A 19,520-nucleotide genomic window follows, 5' to 3' on the forward strand; every position below is an offset into this window, starting at 1 on the left:
GGAACTTACATGGCATTGGTCGTAATGAGTCAACCCAAAATCATCCCGAGCATCTATCCCCTAGCCCTATGACTATCTACCTTAGTTCTGCCATAGGATGGATGGATGGATGATAGACTATCTATCAACAAGTGAAATGACATAATTTATATATAATCCTAACAAAGGCTTCTGTCATATTTGCCTATCACTCAGATTACCTGTCGTGGCTTTTTCTTCCAATTAGCCATGGCTTGATGGCACTTTGATTTTAATTGATTTTAATTGATTAAATTTAGCCATTAAAGACTGCTTTTGAAATCATACGTATTTCAAAGCGTGTTTATATCAATGAATTGGTAGCTATAAGTTCGGAAATGATCGTTATACCTTTTAGGATGGAAGACAGTTTGGTTACATTTTATCTACCTTCGCTGGCACTGACATGCTTTTGCTGAAGACTAACGCCAAATGGTCCTTTGTGTAAAGGACGTTGCAATTTTACTCCTCCAGGTGGACTCCTCTGCTACTATGAGGGGAGTCTCGTGAGCGGTAACATCGGCCATTTTAGGAACATCTGTAGGCCGTCTTTCCACCTTGTTTGAGGTCTGCCCTCGATGCGCGACTAGCCATTCGATGCGAGGATATTACTAGTCGTTTCCATTATAGGATTAGTCAGAATTAGTAACTTGAACCTAGTAAAAAAAAAAGAAAAAAAAAAGAAGCTAGTAAATTAAAAAAGAAATAACAAGGGGATATGTCACTCATCCTCAAAATTAGTCGTTACCATTTACAGGATAGGAACACAAAAAAAAAGTAACTGTAGGTCTATTCTCGGAATATTCATTTTTTCATTCTCTTGCTTCATCTAAAGACTGACAGGCATATCAAGCTTTCTAATTTGTTTAAAAGTCTATTAAATTAGTCAGTGGCAAAATTAGAGATAAAATTGAAGGGATCGTTTGCCAAATTTTTTAGGCGTGGATGTCTACTTTATGTCTTTAAAAAAAAGAAAAATATTTGCTTCATTTGAGATGAGAAATACATATATTCAAATGCTATGTTCAGACTTCATATGACTTTGAAAATGTTTTATGGGTGTCAAATTAAGAGGTGCCTCCTACTCGAAAAATTTACTTACGCAATTCATTTAGATTAGATTTATAATTATTTATTCGTAGCAGAAAAAAGAGACACGTAAAAAAACGATGAACAACGCATTAAATGCGTAGCTTTCGAGGTTACATTACACAGAGATATTCAGTAAATGCTCTTGAGTGACCAGTAGAAAAGAGAAATTAAAAACGGGCCAAAATCAAAAAATATTATGTGGCCTTTTTTGTCTAAGTAATTTCTAGTAGTAATCCCAGATAAAGGAACCGGCTATTATTTGCCAAAAGAAATATGTCTGCGACAGAGTCAGAATTGAAGCAACTTTTAAATTATTGTTATCTTTATTATTTACTTCTATTTTATTATTTTTAATACGTTATTTAGTTTTGCATTGTTGTTATAATATTGTATGTTATTTATTTTTATATAATTGTTTTTTATTTTATTATATTATTATTATTATTTATTCTTGTATTGTATTATATTAATATTTATTATTGTTATCATTATTATTATTATGAGGTATGAAATCAATCAAAGAAAACAAGTCTTATAGTCTTACGCACGAATGTGTTCTAGACTAAACTTAAATATATTTAATTTTTGCAAGCTAGTCTTGGAGAAATGAAAGAAGATTGCTATCCATCATGGGAGATCTAAAGAGTAAGTGGCGTCAATTAATAAAGTTGTAGGGGGGTGGTCAAAATATTTTTTTTTTTTTAATCTAGAGAAGGGGCAATTTTTTCAATTTTTCGATGAAACAACCAAAAAAAGTACTTTTTTTCAAAATCGAGTGGTAGGAGGGAATCTAGGAAAATAAATCTTTTTCGACGGAAGAATGCGCGGTCACTTTTATCGCCCTCTACCATCTTATCACCATTCATTTCCTATTACCGTTTATAGGATGAGAGTACAAAAAAATCGGAATTTTTCTGTGCATTCTTGACATTATGGCTTTTTCCTCTTTCTTCATTGAAAACTTGACAACCCTATCAAATTTTCTGATTTGATTAAATATTCATTACATTATTCAGTCGGAAAATCAGAAATAAGAATGAGTGGATTATTTGCCAAAATTTCCAAATTATTTGCCAAAGGGCGTGGATTGCTACTTTATGTCTTAAAAAAAAGAAAAAATGCTTCGTCTTAAACAAGAAGTATGTATATTTTTTAAATGCTATTTTAGCAGATTGAGAAGTGTTTTATTAACGCCAGATTAAAAGGCGTCTCCTACTCGGAATATTTCTTTACGTAATTCATTTAGATTAAATTTTGAATTATTTACAGAAAAAACAGAAAAAAAGGGACATTCAAGAAAATAATTAGCAACGCATCAAATGCCGCTAAAATAGATAAAAAATAGGTCAAAGAGTAAACTAAATAAATAACTAGCGATAATTTGTTGTGATGATGGAAAATGCCAAAATGGAAATAAAAATACCATCATTGACAATATTATCCCTGAAAAACAGACGCCCTTAAATAAAATAACTAAATAGCATGTTTACGTTAGAGCTATCATAAAATTAGTAGAATTACGCTCGTGCCGCGTCATTATCACAGCTGCTGATAACCTAGATTTATGAATGAATTATAAAAAAAACAAGGTTTTTTTAACTGAAAGTAAGGAGCGACATTAACTTAAAACGAACAGAAATTACTCCGTATATGAAAGGGACTGTTCCCTCATCAACGCCCGCTATTTACGCTAAAGTTTTACTCTTTCTCTCAAATCTACTTTTTAAAACTGTATATATTTAAAATCATATATTTAAGATCAGCATAAAAATCCGATTGTTTTAATGTTAGTATCAAAATTCCATTTTTTAGAGTTTTGTTTACTATTGAACCGGGTTGCTCCAAACTACAGTTCGTTACCACGAACTGTTTGAATAGGTTTTTTCTTGAATTTAACGTCAGATAGACGTATTTTTATATAATGTAGTATGTAACGTATTTCAGAAGCTGAGAATTGAAATGCCAAGCAATTGGTTTGAAAAGCTTATATCAATTTTCCCCAACTTATTTTTTAAAATTATAAATTTTTTCCCAACTATTCTTTTAACACTATGTCTTTGATACTTTTGTCTGTTCGAAAAACTGCTGTTCCAAGCTTCGATCTTTTGTAGTTTCAAAACATTATGTGCCCTAACTCTTGACTGTGATTGATCGGTTGCAAATTTTATATTTGGAGGTTGAACAATGTTCAAATTGAGAAATTATGAACAGTTTACAATTGGTGCTGTAGTTGTGACTTATCTTGATTTTGTGACTATAATTTCAAATGAATTTGACCCGGGCATTAAAATAATAAGAAACCTGAGCACATTTTATTATTTCACTTACAAGAAAAGGCTACGTATACAGTAAATAGAAAAATGATTTGCTTGTAACTCCCTCGGGTCTTAGACCTGCAGGTGAAGAAAAATTATGAAATAAAATTGCATTTCATGAAGTGTACACGTTGGGGTATTCTGTGTATCGGCGTGGTATAGCAGCGAGACCTACAAAGCCTAGTGGGAAAAGGTTATATTTATTCCTATGAATATGATAAAAAAGTAACATGGAATTTTTTTAGATTTTATCTGTAAGATTTTAAGTTATTCATAAGATAAATGAAATCTATAGATAGATTTTATAGGTTTCTATGGATTTTAATTTGTTAACGAATGTATCTGTAACAAGGGTGACGATTTTGAATTTATTTTCGGGCTATTATTGTTATTGATTTTCTATCATTATTTGGATTTATTGTTTTTGGTAATTATTGATCGTAGTGTCATCTTGGACATTCGATCATTCACAAACCATATTTTCGAAACATGTTCTCGAAAAAAACTTGTGAGACCCTATGGCCCTAAACGTATTTTATTTTTATATCCGTAAGTCATTAAAACTATTTCATTTAAAATGGGAAAAATTTTGAAAATCCAATAAACGCAAATTTTCTTGGTGTATATAACAAAGATAGCATATATAAATTTATATTTTAATTTTAAAGAACTTAAATTGAAAACTAATACAAATGACGAAAAATTCGTCATTAAAACATTCACGATGTTATGGAACATAACATCAAACTATTTCGATCAGTTTCATTTATCAGGGTATGTTTTCATAATGCCTGGTCATCGTGAATAAATGATTGATAATATCAAGCAGTTTAATAATTTTTGTATTTGTTTACGACAATTTATGATTATTTCATACATTGTCCGGTCATAATGAATACTGCTTTTATTCATCCGGTTACTTTGATTGACTGTAATTTCTCGTCGCGTGCGTGATATGATTTTCACTGGCTAAGTAGCAACTATATTTGGTGGCTTGTAGCCTGTACCATTTTGCACTTTAACGAGTTAATAATTTTTTTTTAGTTGTTTACTGGGCTCTAAATTTATTTTTATATATTTTGACAGTTTTCTTCGGATGTTATATGTGGCGAATTTTTATTGTTTTTTGCCTTAAATAAACTTCTTTTTTTTGTTAAGCATTAATTATTTCTCTAAAAATAAAATGCAGGAACAATTGTTAACAAAATGTTAGGGATTTGAAACTGCTTCAACGAAAGGCTGAATGAGTGTGTCTCAAAAGTTAGAATACTTATTCATCCAAAACCTCAATGCTTGGAGCAGGGTCGTATCCAGGATTTTGTTCGCGGGGGGGGGGGATCGAGGGGATGGACTTTTTCGGGGGGGGTACAAAAAAGTATAAAAAAGGCATCAAAAATTTGTTTTTGTTTATTTTTGTTACGTTTTTACGAGTCGGACAAAGATTTCGAGGGGGAGTTCAAACTAGCTAACCCCCCTGGATACGACCTTGGCTCAGAGTTAAAAGGAAAGGGTAAAATATCTAAAATCAAAGTGGTAAGTGAAAAAAAAACCTAAGGGTTGTCAGGGTTTATGCAGTTTTGACGCAATAACTATTGGAGAGGAGGAAAAAGCTGAAAAAGCTATATTGGAACTTGAAAAACAGATTAGGATTTTTATACGTCGGAAAGACATATCTCAACTTTTACATGGTGGACATATTGCATTTGGGCGTGGTAATCGAAACTGCTTGGAAGACTATGTAGTGTATAGAGAAATATTAATGGATAGTAATATGAAGGAAAATTTTCTCAAATTGCCCACTTGATTTCTAGCATTATTCATCATGTCCGACCAATGTAATATTTTCTATATAAATCATCATTTTGTCGCTTTCTATTAGACACTATTTAAATTGCCCGGGCATTATAAATAATGTACGATTATTTGAATTGACTATGCGACTGTTTTCCAGCACTTAAAATACATAAATTATGGAGGAAAAGGCACCGAGCCAGATGAAAAAGATAAAATGTGAGGGTGCGATAGATGAAGACACAATTGTTATTACAACTATTGTTTTACATAAGGAATGATTATTAAAAACATCATTAGAACCGAAATGTTATCTATTTTAAAATTTGAAATGTTTTTAAGTTGGTATTAGCAGCATGTTAAAACATGGAACACTACTATGTGAAATAGATATATGTCAGCATTACCATCCTCAGAAGTGAGTCCTATTTGCCTTACTTTAGTGGGAGGGTGACTTGGTGGAAGAAGGTGACTGAAACTATGATGTGGCAGGAGTGACATTTTTCTTTGTTAGCCGGGTTTCACGTCGTTCAGTGAAAAAAAAAAAAAAAAAAAAAAAAAAAAAAAAAAAAAAAAAAAAAAAAAAAAAAAAACTCTCATATTGGTGAATAGTCGGTTCGCTAAAAAAAACATTTTAGGTTGAAAAATAGTTTTTGCAATGATTGAAATCTTCTTTTTATTTGTTGGTAAAATGTACTATTGGTACTCTATGCTAAATAGCATTTATGTACTTTTTTTAGAGGGTGACACATTTTGGATGAAGACCACAGAATATAGCTTTCAATCTGACATACACGCCAGTGGCGCAAATTCGCAAAAATATGGGGGGGGGGGCAAAATATATTTTTCAAAATCTAGGCGGGGAGGCAATTTTGCAACATAAACGCCACGAAGGGCATTTTCAAATTAAAATACTAGAAAAAGGGTTTTTGAAATCTAGGGGGATGCAAATCCGCCCCTCCCAAGTTTGCACCACTGATACCAGCTGGAATTCACATAGTGACATCACCTTACCTTTTTGCCTCATTAAATTTACCGGTTTCTGTCAAACCTTAAAATTTAGTCTACCGCAGTTATTCCCACAGTAGGTGCAGTCATTCCCTGGTGGGTGCTAGAGTGACTCAGGGGACGGGGATGGCCACATGTGCAACATAGTAATCACAAATAGTGCACATCGTAAATAGTGAATCGTAGTTGTTTAAGATAACTTCTGCCAAAAATAGAGTCAAGGATTACTAAATTGTTTGCGGAACACTAGCTTCTTGCTTCTCGAGAAAATGATTTGGAACCTTTGGACTTTCTTTTGTATTGCCCTTCTATTTTGAGTTCATTAAATATCAACATTATCAGTTTAAACCTTTCTTTACTATATCTTATGAAAAAGTGGGAAGATGGGAAAGATATGCTGGTTGCAGCAAGATATTGTGGAGGCTAGAGATATCTTGCCAATGTCCTAGGCGCCTCTGGAAGCACAGGAGGATTAAGGCAGTAGTTACCAACCATTTTCAGGCCACGTCCCACCTAGATATTTCTAAAATCCTGATGGCCCCCCTCTTGATATTTCTTGCCAATGCCTATGGTGTCTCTTGAAGCACAGGAGGATAAAGGCAGTGATTCCCAACGAATTTCAGGCCATGTCCCACCTAGGCATTTCAAAAATCCTGATGGCACCCCTCGTGACATTTATTCCCAATGCCTTAAGGCAGTGGCTCTCAACCGATTTCAAGCCATGTTCACCTAGACATTTCTTAAATCCAGATGGCACCCCTCTTGATATTTCTTGCCAATGTCCTAGTCGCCTCTTGAAGCACATGAGGATAAAGGCAGTGGTTCACAACCGACAGACATGTTTTATGGTAATGAAAAATATTGTCAAACAGTTCGTGGTAACGAACTGTAGTAAGGAGCAACCCAGCTCAATAGTAGCCAAAACTCTAAAAAACGGAATTTTGATACCAATAGTTACATCAAAAGAATCGTATTTTAATGCTGATTTTCAATATAGAAGTTTCATCAAGTTTAGTCTTACCCATCAAAAGTTACGAGCCCGAGAAAATTTGCCTTATTTTAGAAAATAGGGGGAAACACCCCCTAAAAGTCATAGAATCTTAACAAAAATCACACCATCAGATTCAGTGTATCAGAGAACCCTACTGTAGGAGTTTCAAGCTACTATCTACAAAATGTGGAATTTTGTATTTTTTGCCAGAAGACAGATCACAGATGTGTGTTTATTTGTTTGTTTGTTGTTGTTTTTTCCAGGGGCGATCTTATCGACCCAGTGGTCCTAGAATGTTGCGAGAGGGCTCATTCTAACGGAAATGAAAATTTCTAGTGCCTTTTTTAACTGACCAAAAAAGTTGGAGGGCACCTAGGCCCTCTCCCACGCTAATTATTTTCCCAGAGTCACCGGATCATAATTCTGAGATAGCCATTTTATTCAGAATAGTCGAAAAACCTTATAACTATGTCTTTGGGGACGACTTGCTTCCCCACAGTCCCCGTTGGAGGGGCTACAAGTTACAAACTTTGACCAGTGCTTACATATAGTAGTGGTTATTGGGAAGTGTACAGACGTTTTCAGGGGAATTTTTTGATTGGTTGGGGGAGGGTTGAGGGGAGAGGGTGATATGGGGGGAACTTTCCATGGAGGAATTTGTCAAGGGGAAAATAAATTTCCATGAAGGGGATTTTCATGGCATTCTATGGGCAGGATTTTCTAGCATTATCTGAAAAAATAAATATGAAAAAGTTTTTTTTCAACTGAAAGCAAGAAGCAGCATTAAAACCTAAAACGAACAGAAATTAATACGCAAATGAGGGGTTCACCTCCTTCTAATACCTCGTAATACCTTCTAATACCCCTCCTAATACATTCCTAATGCCTCTTCACGCTTAAGTATTTTTAGTAATTTCAACTATTCATTCTACGGCCTTTGTGATTCAGGGGTCGTTCTTAAGGAATTGGGACAAAATTTAAGCTTTAGTGTAAAAAGTGAGTTATTGACGAGGGGTGAAACCTTTCATATACGTAATACAAACATACGAATATAGAATTTCGTTACATAAGCTTTTAGTTCGTTCATAGACATTTAAAGGGCAAGAAACATATATGATGGTGTTGCAATAACGTCATGCATTGTATATATTATCAAAAAAAAAAAAAAAAAATAAAAAAAAAAAAAAAAAAACTAGTTTTCTTAACTGAAAGTAAGGAGCGACATTAAAACTTAAAACGAACAGAAATTACTCCGTATATGAAAGGGGCTATTCCCTCCTCAACGCCCCGCTCTTTACGCTAAATTTTTGTACTGTTTTAAAAAGTAGTATTGAGAGAAAGAGTCAAACTTTAGCGTAAAGAGCGGGGCGTTGAGGAGGGAACAGCCCCTTTCATATACAGAGTAATTTCTGTTTGTTTTAAGTTTTAATGTCGCTCCTTACTTTCAGTTAAATAAGAAAACTTGTTTTTTTTATTTAATATATGCAATGCATGACGTTATTGCAACACCATCATATATGTTTCTTGCCCTTTAAATGTCTATGAATGTAACTCCTTCACATGATTTTATCTTTTTTCTAAATTAAGGCTCTAATGTATAGTCAGCTAAAGGGTGTACGTCCTCCCCATGACCAACCAAAATAGTTCCATGCCCCACCGGAGGCTTGCGCCCTACGTTGGGATTCACGGATTTAAGGTCTGAGGTTATGTAAAAGGGAGGGAGACATTAGTACATAGATAATTCTGTTTAATTTATGTTAAAATATTAAAAAAATGAATTTTCTGGGGCTGGTGAGTAATATTCTTTTCTGGAATAGGGTTCGTAGGTCAAATAAGTTGGGGAACCACTGGTCTACCGAAACTTTTCAGCTCATAAAATTACGGCTCTACTAGTCTTTTATATCCGATTTGACCTGCTTGTCTTTTTCAGACGGACAGAATGAATGAAATAGTTTCAACTTTTTCGACTGAACAACGAGACCTGTTAGATCGAATTCGGACTGCGAATGAACACTTTGTCAACACCCAGATGACAGGATATGAACGTATAAAGGAAAGGTCTAAAGCTAGAGAAATGGAACTTCTCCAGCAAGTTCAGGTATTCTTATTTATGGTATTAAGGATCTTCTGGTAAAATACGAAAACACTGTCAACAAAAATGTACATAATTATAGTCTATTCTTCTGGAGTTTTTTTTTTTTTTTAGCAAAAGAGGTTCATTTTTTTTTTTCGTAAACATTTGATGAAGTAACCTTCAATCGACTTTTCAATCAGCTCTTCAATCTCGATTGAAGCTAATCTAACACACTACTTTTAATCAAAATGATTAAGACATTCAAACTTTCTATCAATCAACGTCAATGGTAGACTGAAGCGTCAAACAGGTTCCTAGATATTCAATCATGCTTGGGTCAATCACTGACGGAAGCTTTTGATCAGAATGATTGACCGTCTAGGACCTTCTTTAGTTGAAAAGATTTATCTGATTGCCTCAGGGTGTCGAACATGGTCGAAAAGTATCATGGTCATGGTAAACATGGAACACACAAGGGTCGCTATTTTGGACCAGTGTGCTTGAAGACTATCAATGCGGATACGCATATATGGTGGATGTTAGGAACTGACAAGAAATGTAAAATTTGTGCCAGAAAGATTGTCAAATGCCCTTTTATTGGGTAATAATTATCGCATGACATCACTTTCAACTAATCGAAGGCCTTTTCCGCCCTTTAAGTTATTTTCTCCTGTTAAAAGCTATTGAACGGTAAAGTAGTATTTTATGCCTTTAGTCAAACCGTCATCCATAGCCAATGAAAACCGCTTATCGTCAAGTAACATCAGTGATGTTAGTGATAATGAGGGAGGGGTGTGCGAAAATTATTTGAGTGATGGATCACATGAAAAATAAAAGGAATGCAAAGAAAATGGAGAAAACATTAAAATATGAATTCAGAAGTTATGAAGTGGTATTGATGAAACTGCTGAAGGTCTGGAAGATGCGGCTAGACAGTATAATAGTAAAATATTTACTGCCATGTTAATAAATGTAGAGAGTCAATGTGGACTTGTCCTAGTTAAAGATAGAAACGGGGTCACAATTATTGCTATGTAAATAGTTATAGAGGGATGGGCAGAACATTTTGAGAATGTGCTAATCCGTGACAGAGTTACAGGAAAAGATATAGAAACGAATGGTAAAGTTTACGACACCTTGGATGTGAAAGAAGATTTATTTTTTGATGAATAATTAGTGACAGTACTAAAAGGGTTAAAAAACAATATGATCCAGGTGTTGATAGTGATGTAAATGAGTTTTTTTTTAATATGGCGGTTATGAAGTTAAAGATGAATTACTGGGGCTTATGAATATGATTTTTGAAAAAGGAGAAATACCTAGCGATTTGAGAAAATTTTAATTAAACCCCTCTATAAGAAAGGTGATAAGAGTGAGTGAGATATCTGGTTACTGAAGAAAAACGTTACTTAGTACGATTATAGCCTTTTGACTTTTAGACACTGTAGATAAAGTTTTAAGAGAAGAACAGTGTGGTTTTAGGAAGGAGAGAGGGTGTTTCGACCAAATTTTCACTCTTAGATTAGTAATTAAGAATTGCCTGAGACATCAAACCCTTTTACTCCTCAGTTTTACAGATTATGAGTTGTTCGACTCAGCTGATAGAGGAGCTTTAGTGAAGCTCCTAACCTTTTATACCATACCAGATAAATACATTAAAGTGATTAGTGATTACAAGAATAACATTGCTACGATTAATATAAGAAATAAGGTTAGAGACTGCTTTCGTATTAAATCAGGAAATAAATAGTGTTTTGTTTTATCCCCATTTATATGGATCATTTGATGGACTTCGTCCTAAGGAGAACACCAAAGGCAATCTGAGGTCATGAAATCAATTAAGGAAATAAAACTCTCTTAGACTTAGATTATGCTGAATTTAAGCATCCAAGGTGAAAAAGTTCGAAAATGAACGAATATTTGGAGGTTTTGAGGATTCAGCTGCAAGAATAGGTTTGAAAATTATGGTAAGAAGACTAAGTTGCTACAAGAATAGGAATAAGTGAAGGTGAAGAGATGATATTGGGTAACGAGAAGATCGTTCAAGTGGATAGCTCCACTGACCTACATAGGGTTATCAGTAAAGACACAATGAACATGTTAGAAGTAGAATAGTGTTTTCGGGGTGCTTTTAACAGTTGAAAAAAAATTAGAAGATAAATCTGCGAACCAAGGCTAAATATCGGAAGCCTAAGTGATGACAGGGGTCAGTTATGGTTCTGAAACGTTTGCAATCCAAAAATCAGAAGAGGGTTTTCTAGATGTTTTTCAGGTAAATCGCCTACAGATTGTTTTGGGTTCCCGACTGACAGACCGTATCTCAAACAGTAAGCCGTACGCAATATGTGGTTTAATCGTGCTTCTTAGGACTATAATGAGAGAAAAGTTGAGATGGTTAGGACACGCTCTTCGGATTAAGGGGGACAGATTTCTAAAGATTGTCCTTGTTGGTCAAACATCTAGGGCCAAACAAAAAGTGGATCGTCCCCGAATAAGATGGTGGGATTTTGGAAAGTAAAGGTTTAAGGGAAATGGGAACCCCTTGTAAGGGTGTAAGGAGGAAGGCTTTGAATAGAATAATATGAAAAAACTTCGTTTTCTTAAAGAGTTAAAGAGGCTGCGTCCCAAAGTCGAACCTTAAAACGTACAGGAATTAGGTGAGGCAGTTGGGGGGCTGCCGCCCCCCCAAACCCCCCGCTTTTAAAGACTTTTGTACAGGTTTTTTGTTGTGGGGGCTACCGCCCCCCTAATCCCCCGCTCTTGGCTTCGGAAAGGTCCTCTTTTAATTAACAAAACAAACAACCTGTACAAAAGAGTCTTTAAAAGCGGGGGGTTTTAAACTGCCTCTCCTAATTCCTGTACGTTTTAAGGTTCGACTTTGGGACGCAGCCTCTTTAACTCTTTAAGAAAACGAAGTTTTTTTCATATTATTTCTGTACGTTTTTCTACAATCCATGGTGGATGTAATTTAATAATTCCTGTACTCCTCGTACAGGAATTAGGACTGCCTCTCCTAATTCCTGTACGTTTTAAGGTTCGACTTTGGGACGCAGCCTCTTTAACTCTTTAAGAAAACGAAGTTTTTTTCATATTTTGTGAAATAAAACCGCCCGATAAGGGACTTAACCCTTGACCTTAGGATTAAAAGTCCCACGCTCTACCGACTGAGCTAACCGGGTAGCTAAAAGTTAACGTGAGCTAACAGTTTAAAATAACTTTTAAGAATTTCAAAAATTAACATGGGCTCTTATGGGGAAATGGGTTTTTCTAAGATAGAAAATCGGGGGGTTAAGATTTTCCTACAAAACTTTCAAGGGCACTTACTCGGAGAATTCCGCGTCGAATGAGTCTTCGTACACCCAGATCCGATGTCGGCTGTGACCTGTAGGCGTGGCAGAAAAAAAAGAATATGAAGATTAAGTGGCTATGCGTGGTTTCTGGAAAACAGGGAAGGAGTTATCGGATCGAGCTGATCTGAAATTTCGCGGATAAGCTCCTGGGCCCTAGGGGACCTTAACTTGTGAATTTCAGCCCGATCGGACAACGTTAAAGGGGGGCTAGGGTTGGTGGGTCGAAACTTTCGGCCAGATTTTCCCCATGAAGGAAAAGTCGGAGGGAGATGAAATTTGGCAGGTTTCTTAGTTGGATCTCGGGCTACGAAATGCATCCCTCCCCATCCCTCTGCGACCACTGGAACCGAAGATCGCTTAACATTGTCGTGGTTCGCCTCTTTATAGAGGCACGAGTGTGCCTCCTTGATGGGATGGAGGAGTATCGCACGTAGCTGTGTTGGTCTCAGTTGGCTTTGTGCTGCAGTGAGTTGTTACTAGTGGTAGTTGTCTGGTTTGAATTTGGAACTTCTGGTACAGTCTCTAGTACCCACCATTCATGCGCATAGACAATGCTTAAGCGCTCTGGTCCAAAATAGTGGGTATTATGTAAATGAGACTTCTGGACAACGTTTGCAGCCCTGGCTTAGAAATTGTACAAATTATAAACAAAATAAAATGTATCGGCTGCAAGAATTCGAATGGCGTTATGTTACAAAGCATAAATGTTCTACATTTTGGAAAATCTGAATAGTTTGCATTTTGCACTTGGTTATCAAGATGATAAAGAGCTCAAAGAACCTACCATGACGTACAGGTGTCAACGTTGTATTACGAAAGCACACAAATCCTCGTGTCATGCTGTGAAAAGTCAGCTGTGTTGACTCAGAAGGCGTCATGCTATGCAACACACGTTAGTGGAAGTCAGCTGTGTTGACTCAGAAGGTGTCATGCTATGCAACAGACGTTAGTGGAAGTCAGCTGTGTTGACTCAGAAGGCGTCATGCTATGCAACACACGTTAGTGGAAGTCAGCTGTGTTGACTCAGAAGGCGTCATGCTATGCAACACACGTTAGTGGAAGTCAGCTGTGTTGACTCAGAAGGTGTCATGCTATGCAACACACGTTAGTGGAAGTCAGCTGTGTTGACTCAGAAGGCGTCATGCTATGCAACACACGTTAATGGAAGTCAGCTGTGTTGACTCAGAAGGTGTCATGCTATGCAACACACGTTAGTGGAAGTCAGCTGTGTTGACTCAGAAGGCGTCATGCTATGCAACACACGTTAGTGGAAGTCAGCTGTGTTGACTCAGAAGGCGTCATGCTATGCAACACACGTTAGTGGAAGTCAGCTGTGTTGACTCAGAAGGCGTCATGCTATGCAACACACGTTAGTGGAAGTCAGCTGTATTGACTCAGAAGGCGTCATGCTATGCAACACACGTTAGTGGAAGTCAGCTGTTTGACTCAGAAGGCGTCATGCTATGTAACACAAGTTTGTGGAAGCCACGTCTTGCATGGACTTCTTCCTTGAGACAGACCACGAAAGAGGTGTATAGAGAAGTTGACTAAGATACAAGTAGTAAAATTATCTCCTACCAGATAGAGTATAGAATCGAGTCCTTACTTATGTATTTCAATCTTTACTTATTATTATTATTGCTTATTAATTATATATTGCGTATTAATCTTCAATTATTATTATTAGTATCCTCCTTTAAAATTCTGATTATTATTTTTTAGACATCCGAAGACAAGCTTGATGATGTTATTTCTTTATTAGAAAACATAAAGAAAAAAGATTTTGTAACAATAAAAGAGCGAGTCTCGAATTCAACGGAAGAAGTTAGTGGATTCACTGATGGTGCAAAACAGGATGCCAGCAGATTTGGAAGCGATATGAATACGTTGTTAGTCGACGCGTCGAATCGAGAAAAGGATTTTGGCACAAAAATTACGAAGCTGAAAAAAGAAAACTTCGAAATTAACCATGCTATTGTCGATAGGGTGAGTTTATATTTTATTTTTAATGTTATCAGCAATTTTGCATTCTTTACATATCTATTAACAAATGAGCTAACAACATTTTCATACAATTCTAATAAGGGGGAGGGGAGATTAATGACAGAATTGCCTCTCACTCAATTGGACTATCTGTCTTGGCTTTTTCTACAATTAGACATGACTTAATACCCACAACTATTCCATTTTAAATTCAAAAATCTTTCTGTTATATTCTAGCAACTAGTTTTTAGTTTATTTCTTGAATTAAAAGGAAATAAAATGCCATGTGTAAGATCTACTCTCAGTATATAATAAATGTCCTTAAAGTACTTCGATTATCTACTAAGCTTCACCTGGTGGTTTTTTTTTTTTTTTTTTTTTTTTTTTTTTTTTATCTTCTTTTTTCGAGATGCTTATGGTGAAAAGTTTTGCAGCGTCTGCAAAATCATACACTGTTTTTATTATTTTAGACTGGGAAATGGGCCCGAAAAAAACTGAATTACTTTAAGGAGATGGAAGGTATGAAGAAAAATGTTTATTACTACGTGATCCAAACTGGTTTGGATATTAGCAAAATAAGTATTCAAAATATCAGCCACTTTCTCCGATTTAATAGTAGTCGATCCATCTTCTAAACTAATAACTCCAGGAAACTTAGACTTTTATTTTTTTTTATAAAAGAATTAATTAAAGACTTCTTTTTGCGAGGAGAACTTGAGCTTTTTCGAAAGACTCTTTGTAATACTTATGTTTCGACAATCGTATCAGTGAGGTCAATTTATTTTTCAAAATTCGAAAATTTTTAATATTATAATCAGTTGGATTCTTTAGCTGCTTTATAAATAACTGATTTTTTTTTTTCTTAACTGGTATCAAAACTCCAGACGTTATTCATGGCATTATAGGAAATTTTTCTCTGGAAATTTTATTCGTAGCAAATGGGCAACTAGAATCAAGGCAGCAATTGAAATTTCTTAGAAAATTATCAGTTGCCATATCTGTATCCTCCGTGGATATTACATCTTGCCAATCCAACAGTCTAAGGCTTTCATTCAGGTGCTTTAATGTTATTTTATTTATTAACCGTGCTTGACGTTCCTTACTTACCTGCGGTATTTTATAAGTAAAAGCTAAATCTGAAACCAACAGGAAATGTATGTAAAAATATTATCACTGAGAGAAGCAGAACTAGGTGAAATTCTTGTAGGTATCAGGCAAGTAGGAAGCAGATACGCAGAAAAGCAAGAAGACAATAACTCAACAGAAGATTCATTTGAAGCTTCTAGAAGGTCCGGAATATTGAAATCTCCGGAAAGGATAACATCTTTACTTTGAAAATGAGGTTGATGCAAAAAATCATGGAGTTTAGAGAGGAAAGACTTGACTGGAGAAGAAGGCGGTCGGTATACTACGCAAAAAAAAAACAATTCCAAGACTAATTTCAGTCACCGTTACTTCAAAAAGCATTTCCTCATGAGAACCATCCAGATTTGCAAGGCGTCGAAAAGAGGTACCCTCTTTAACTAATACTGCTAAACCACCTTGGTGCCTAGTCAATCGGTTTTTGAAAATAAATTGATATCCAGGAAAAACAACCTGAGGAGTTAGGTCTATAAGAAAGTCTCACAGAATCCAACGACATGACAAGATAGTTTATGAACTACATCAACAAGATCATCCAGTGAACTAAAAAAAAACCTACACTTTAAAAATCCTGTTCTCGCAGCACCGTACTGGGAAGATCAGAAGCTTCGAAAGGTAATTTATATTTACAATTTGGAATCTTAATCAGCCCACCATCATTTATTTCATTTCCTGCAAATTTATCATGGCTCAGGAATATCGAAAAATCAAAAAGGTTAGACTCAAGGCATCGCAGTCTATCCTCAATACAATTATCATCCAATGTACAAAATCAGAATTATGATCCGAACCAGCAGAAACTTTCGCAAAATGCACACCGTCCGAGTTTTAAAGTAGCAAAAACTACTGAACCAGTGAGAATTCGAAAATAATGAAAGAAAAAGAAACTGCTTGAAAGTAAATAGAAACGAGAGAAAGAAATGGAACATATTCATTGTAAGATCAAATGCGGATACTGAAAAATTATTGCACTCAATTACTTCATATAAACAGAAACACACACACACTCACAAAAAAGACACAAAATAAACTCATAAGAAGCTACAGATGGACAAAAAATCGCACAAGAAAAAATAGGATCGTATGAAGAGAGAAACATTACATATTATAAAGTACTAAAAATAATCTCACCAAATGAAGTGCCATTATTAATCACCGTAACTAGTCAATCTTAACCCACTGTGGAGACGGAGACTTTTTACATTCGAGCCATAAGTTACTCCCTTTTTGTTTAATACGCGTAAGATGAACCGAACCTGAATCTCGCATGTCCTTTCCCTTAAACAATAGCTCATTCCGTAGAAAATTTAGCTTTGGTGGGACATCACTGCAAATGCGAATTCCACTACCCTTCAACTTATTTACCTCACTGAGAATCGACTGAATGCTACGATCCGTGTCTAGCGATATAAAAACAGGGGCCGGTCGAACACTAGTTTTCCTATTAGTAATGTTTGAACTGCTATTTCTCGTAAGGCGATAACACTTGGTAAGAGAAATGTCCTCGGTAACTTGCAATTTGACAGAAAGAAGAGACATTATGTCACTAGTCTCTGATTGATTATGCTTTTCAGCAGGAAAACCATGAACAATCAAAGCTAATCTTCTTTCTCTCACTTCCATGTCCAAAAGCCTAAAGCCAAAAGCCTAAAGCCAAAAGTAATCGTTACTCCGCAATTTTTCTTGCTCTAGATCATTTCAAAGCTTCTTTGCTTCATCTCGTAGATTAGCATTTTCCGCTGATATTTGCCTAACTTTGTCTTGAAGGGCAACTATTGAGACAGAAAAACTATTCTGCTTTGCTAATATTTTATCCAGTAACGCCTGAAGCCGTTTCATTCCTTACTCAAACTTTGCTTGAATAACCGCCATAATAAATGTTAAAATCCGCACGTAGAAGTCTATGCTTGCATCAATTTACGCAATAGAAAAGTCCAAAACAATATCAAATTTAATCCTTTTAACTTGAAAAAGTAATCCGATTATAGGAGTATTAAATGATGTATTAAATCAAGAATTAAGCAGGGTTGCGTTCTAATCCATTTGTATTTTGATGGACTTTGTCCTAAGGAGTATAGCAGAGGCAATGGGAGAACAGGTATTCAATTAGGGAAGAGAAGTTCTCCTAGACTTAGGTTTATGCTGACAATTAAAGCATCTTAGATGAGAATGTTGGCAAAATGAATGAAATTTTTGGAGTTTTTGAGGAGTCAAGGTGCAAGAATAGGTTTGGAAATTAATGTTAAGAAGTGCTAGTGAAGAGATGACAACGTATAACGAGAAGATCAACAAAGTGGACAGCTTCACTTACCTAGATAGTATTATTAGTAAAGACGGAGGGTGGGGTGAAGATGTTAAAAGTAGAATAGCCAAAGCTCAGGAGCTTTTTCACAGCTGAAAAAAAAAATATTTTAAAAACTAGGAAGATAAGTCTTTGCACCTAGATTGGAAGCAATAGTGATAACAGTAGTCACGTATGTTTCTAAAGCATGGGTGCTCTGAAAGACGGAGGGATATTTACCAGATGTTTCCCAGAGAAATTGGCTAGGGGTTATTTTGGGTACCCGATTGGCTTATTCTATTCTAAACAGTAAGCTTTACGAAACTTACTTATTATAGGGCCATAATGAGAGAAAGGATGAATGATGACAGATTACCAAAGAGCGTCCTTGTTGGTCAAACATCTAGGGCCAAACGAAAAGCGGGTCGTCCCGAAATGGAGTGGGAGGAGGTCGCAAGGAAAGATTTAAGAGAAATAGAAGTGCTTTGGAGGGTGTAAAAAGGAAGGCTTTAATAGATTCGGATGGAGGAGGAGTAATAGCAACTTGGGAAAATAAAATTTCTTATAGAATTATCTGATTGGCTGAAGAATTCTTTGCATTATTCTGATTGCTTTAAATTAGTCCTAGATAAATCATAACATTACTAAATATCATTATAGGCATCAGTTTCGCTAACAATTGTGGTTTTCCAGACCATTAGGCATTCCAGGTTCAAAACAAATTATCTGCAAAAGATAGCAAATATTGTTTGAAGCTATATTGTTATGTGGGAAAAAATCAAACACACTTGATTTTGATTGAAGGTAAATAACAAAGACGTCTAAGGGGCTTCTGAGAATTTGTAAATTGGTATGGCTGGCGGATAAGCATCTATATCGCATTGAACTCGTAGTTAAAAAAAGGATCAAATTATTTTCGGAAAAGTGTCAGCAAGTGCCGAAATGTGTTTTGACGTCAGAATGGTAAAAATCGGAAAAGGGCAAAAACATTTCTAGAGACTTTATTCTTTTGTGTTAATGTTTGACATTTTTAGAAACTCATGCAACGTTTCCAATAATATTGTTCTGCCGCTTTGCAATTTCTCTAGTCCCCAACTTGAAGGAGACTTCTATCCTTAATTAGTCAAAAACTAGTCTTCAATAATTTAAAACAAGGACTTACGTAATGATATTTAAATCCGACTCGATATTTTACTCCAAGCTCGTCTTGGATTAGCTTAATGCTCTAATTCATGATCAAGGCTTAGATAAGATTAGATTATTTCGATGAATATTTCTACAAGTGCTGTGGTATAAATTGACGTTGAAAATATAAAAGCGAAAATTTTTTTGTCAAAAACAATTTGGGTGAATTTATACTTTTGCATCAATATTTTCTGCTTTTAAAGTACCGAACAGTGTTCCCAACTCATGACTTTCTCTGATTCCTCGTTTGCATTACTCTAGTCTCTAAATTGAAGATTTTTGATTTTTC

At 35.4% G+C, this 19,520-nt stretch overlaps 1 protein-coding gene across 1 annotated transcript in view; it reads left to right on the top strand.

Moving 5' to 3' along the window:
* Positions 1-19,520, top strand: part of LOC136025253 (kinesin-like protein KIF11-B) — a 208,655-nt gene that overhangs the window by 164,309 nt on the left and 24,826 nt on the right. Inside the window, 2 exon segments of the mRNA XM_065701097.1 lie at positions 9,146-9,313; positions 14,362-14,625. Coding sequence (XP_065557169.1) covers positions 9,146-9,313; positions 14,362-14,625 — 432 coding nt within the window.

This window comes from Artemia franciscana, chromosome 3 (assembly GCF_032884065.1).
Source record: "Artemia franciscana chromosome 3, ASM3288406v1, whole genome shotgun sequence".
NCBI lineage: Eukaryota > Metazoa > Arthropoda > Branchiopoda > Anostraca > Artemiidae > Artemia > Artemia franciscana.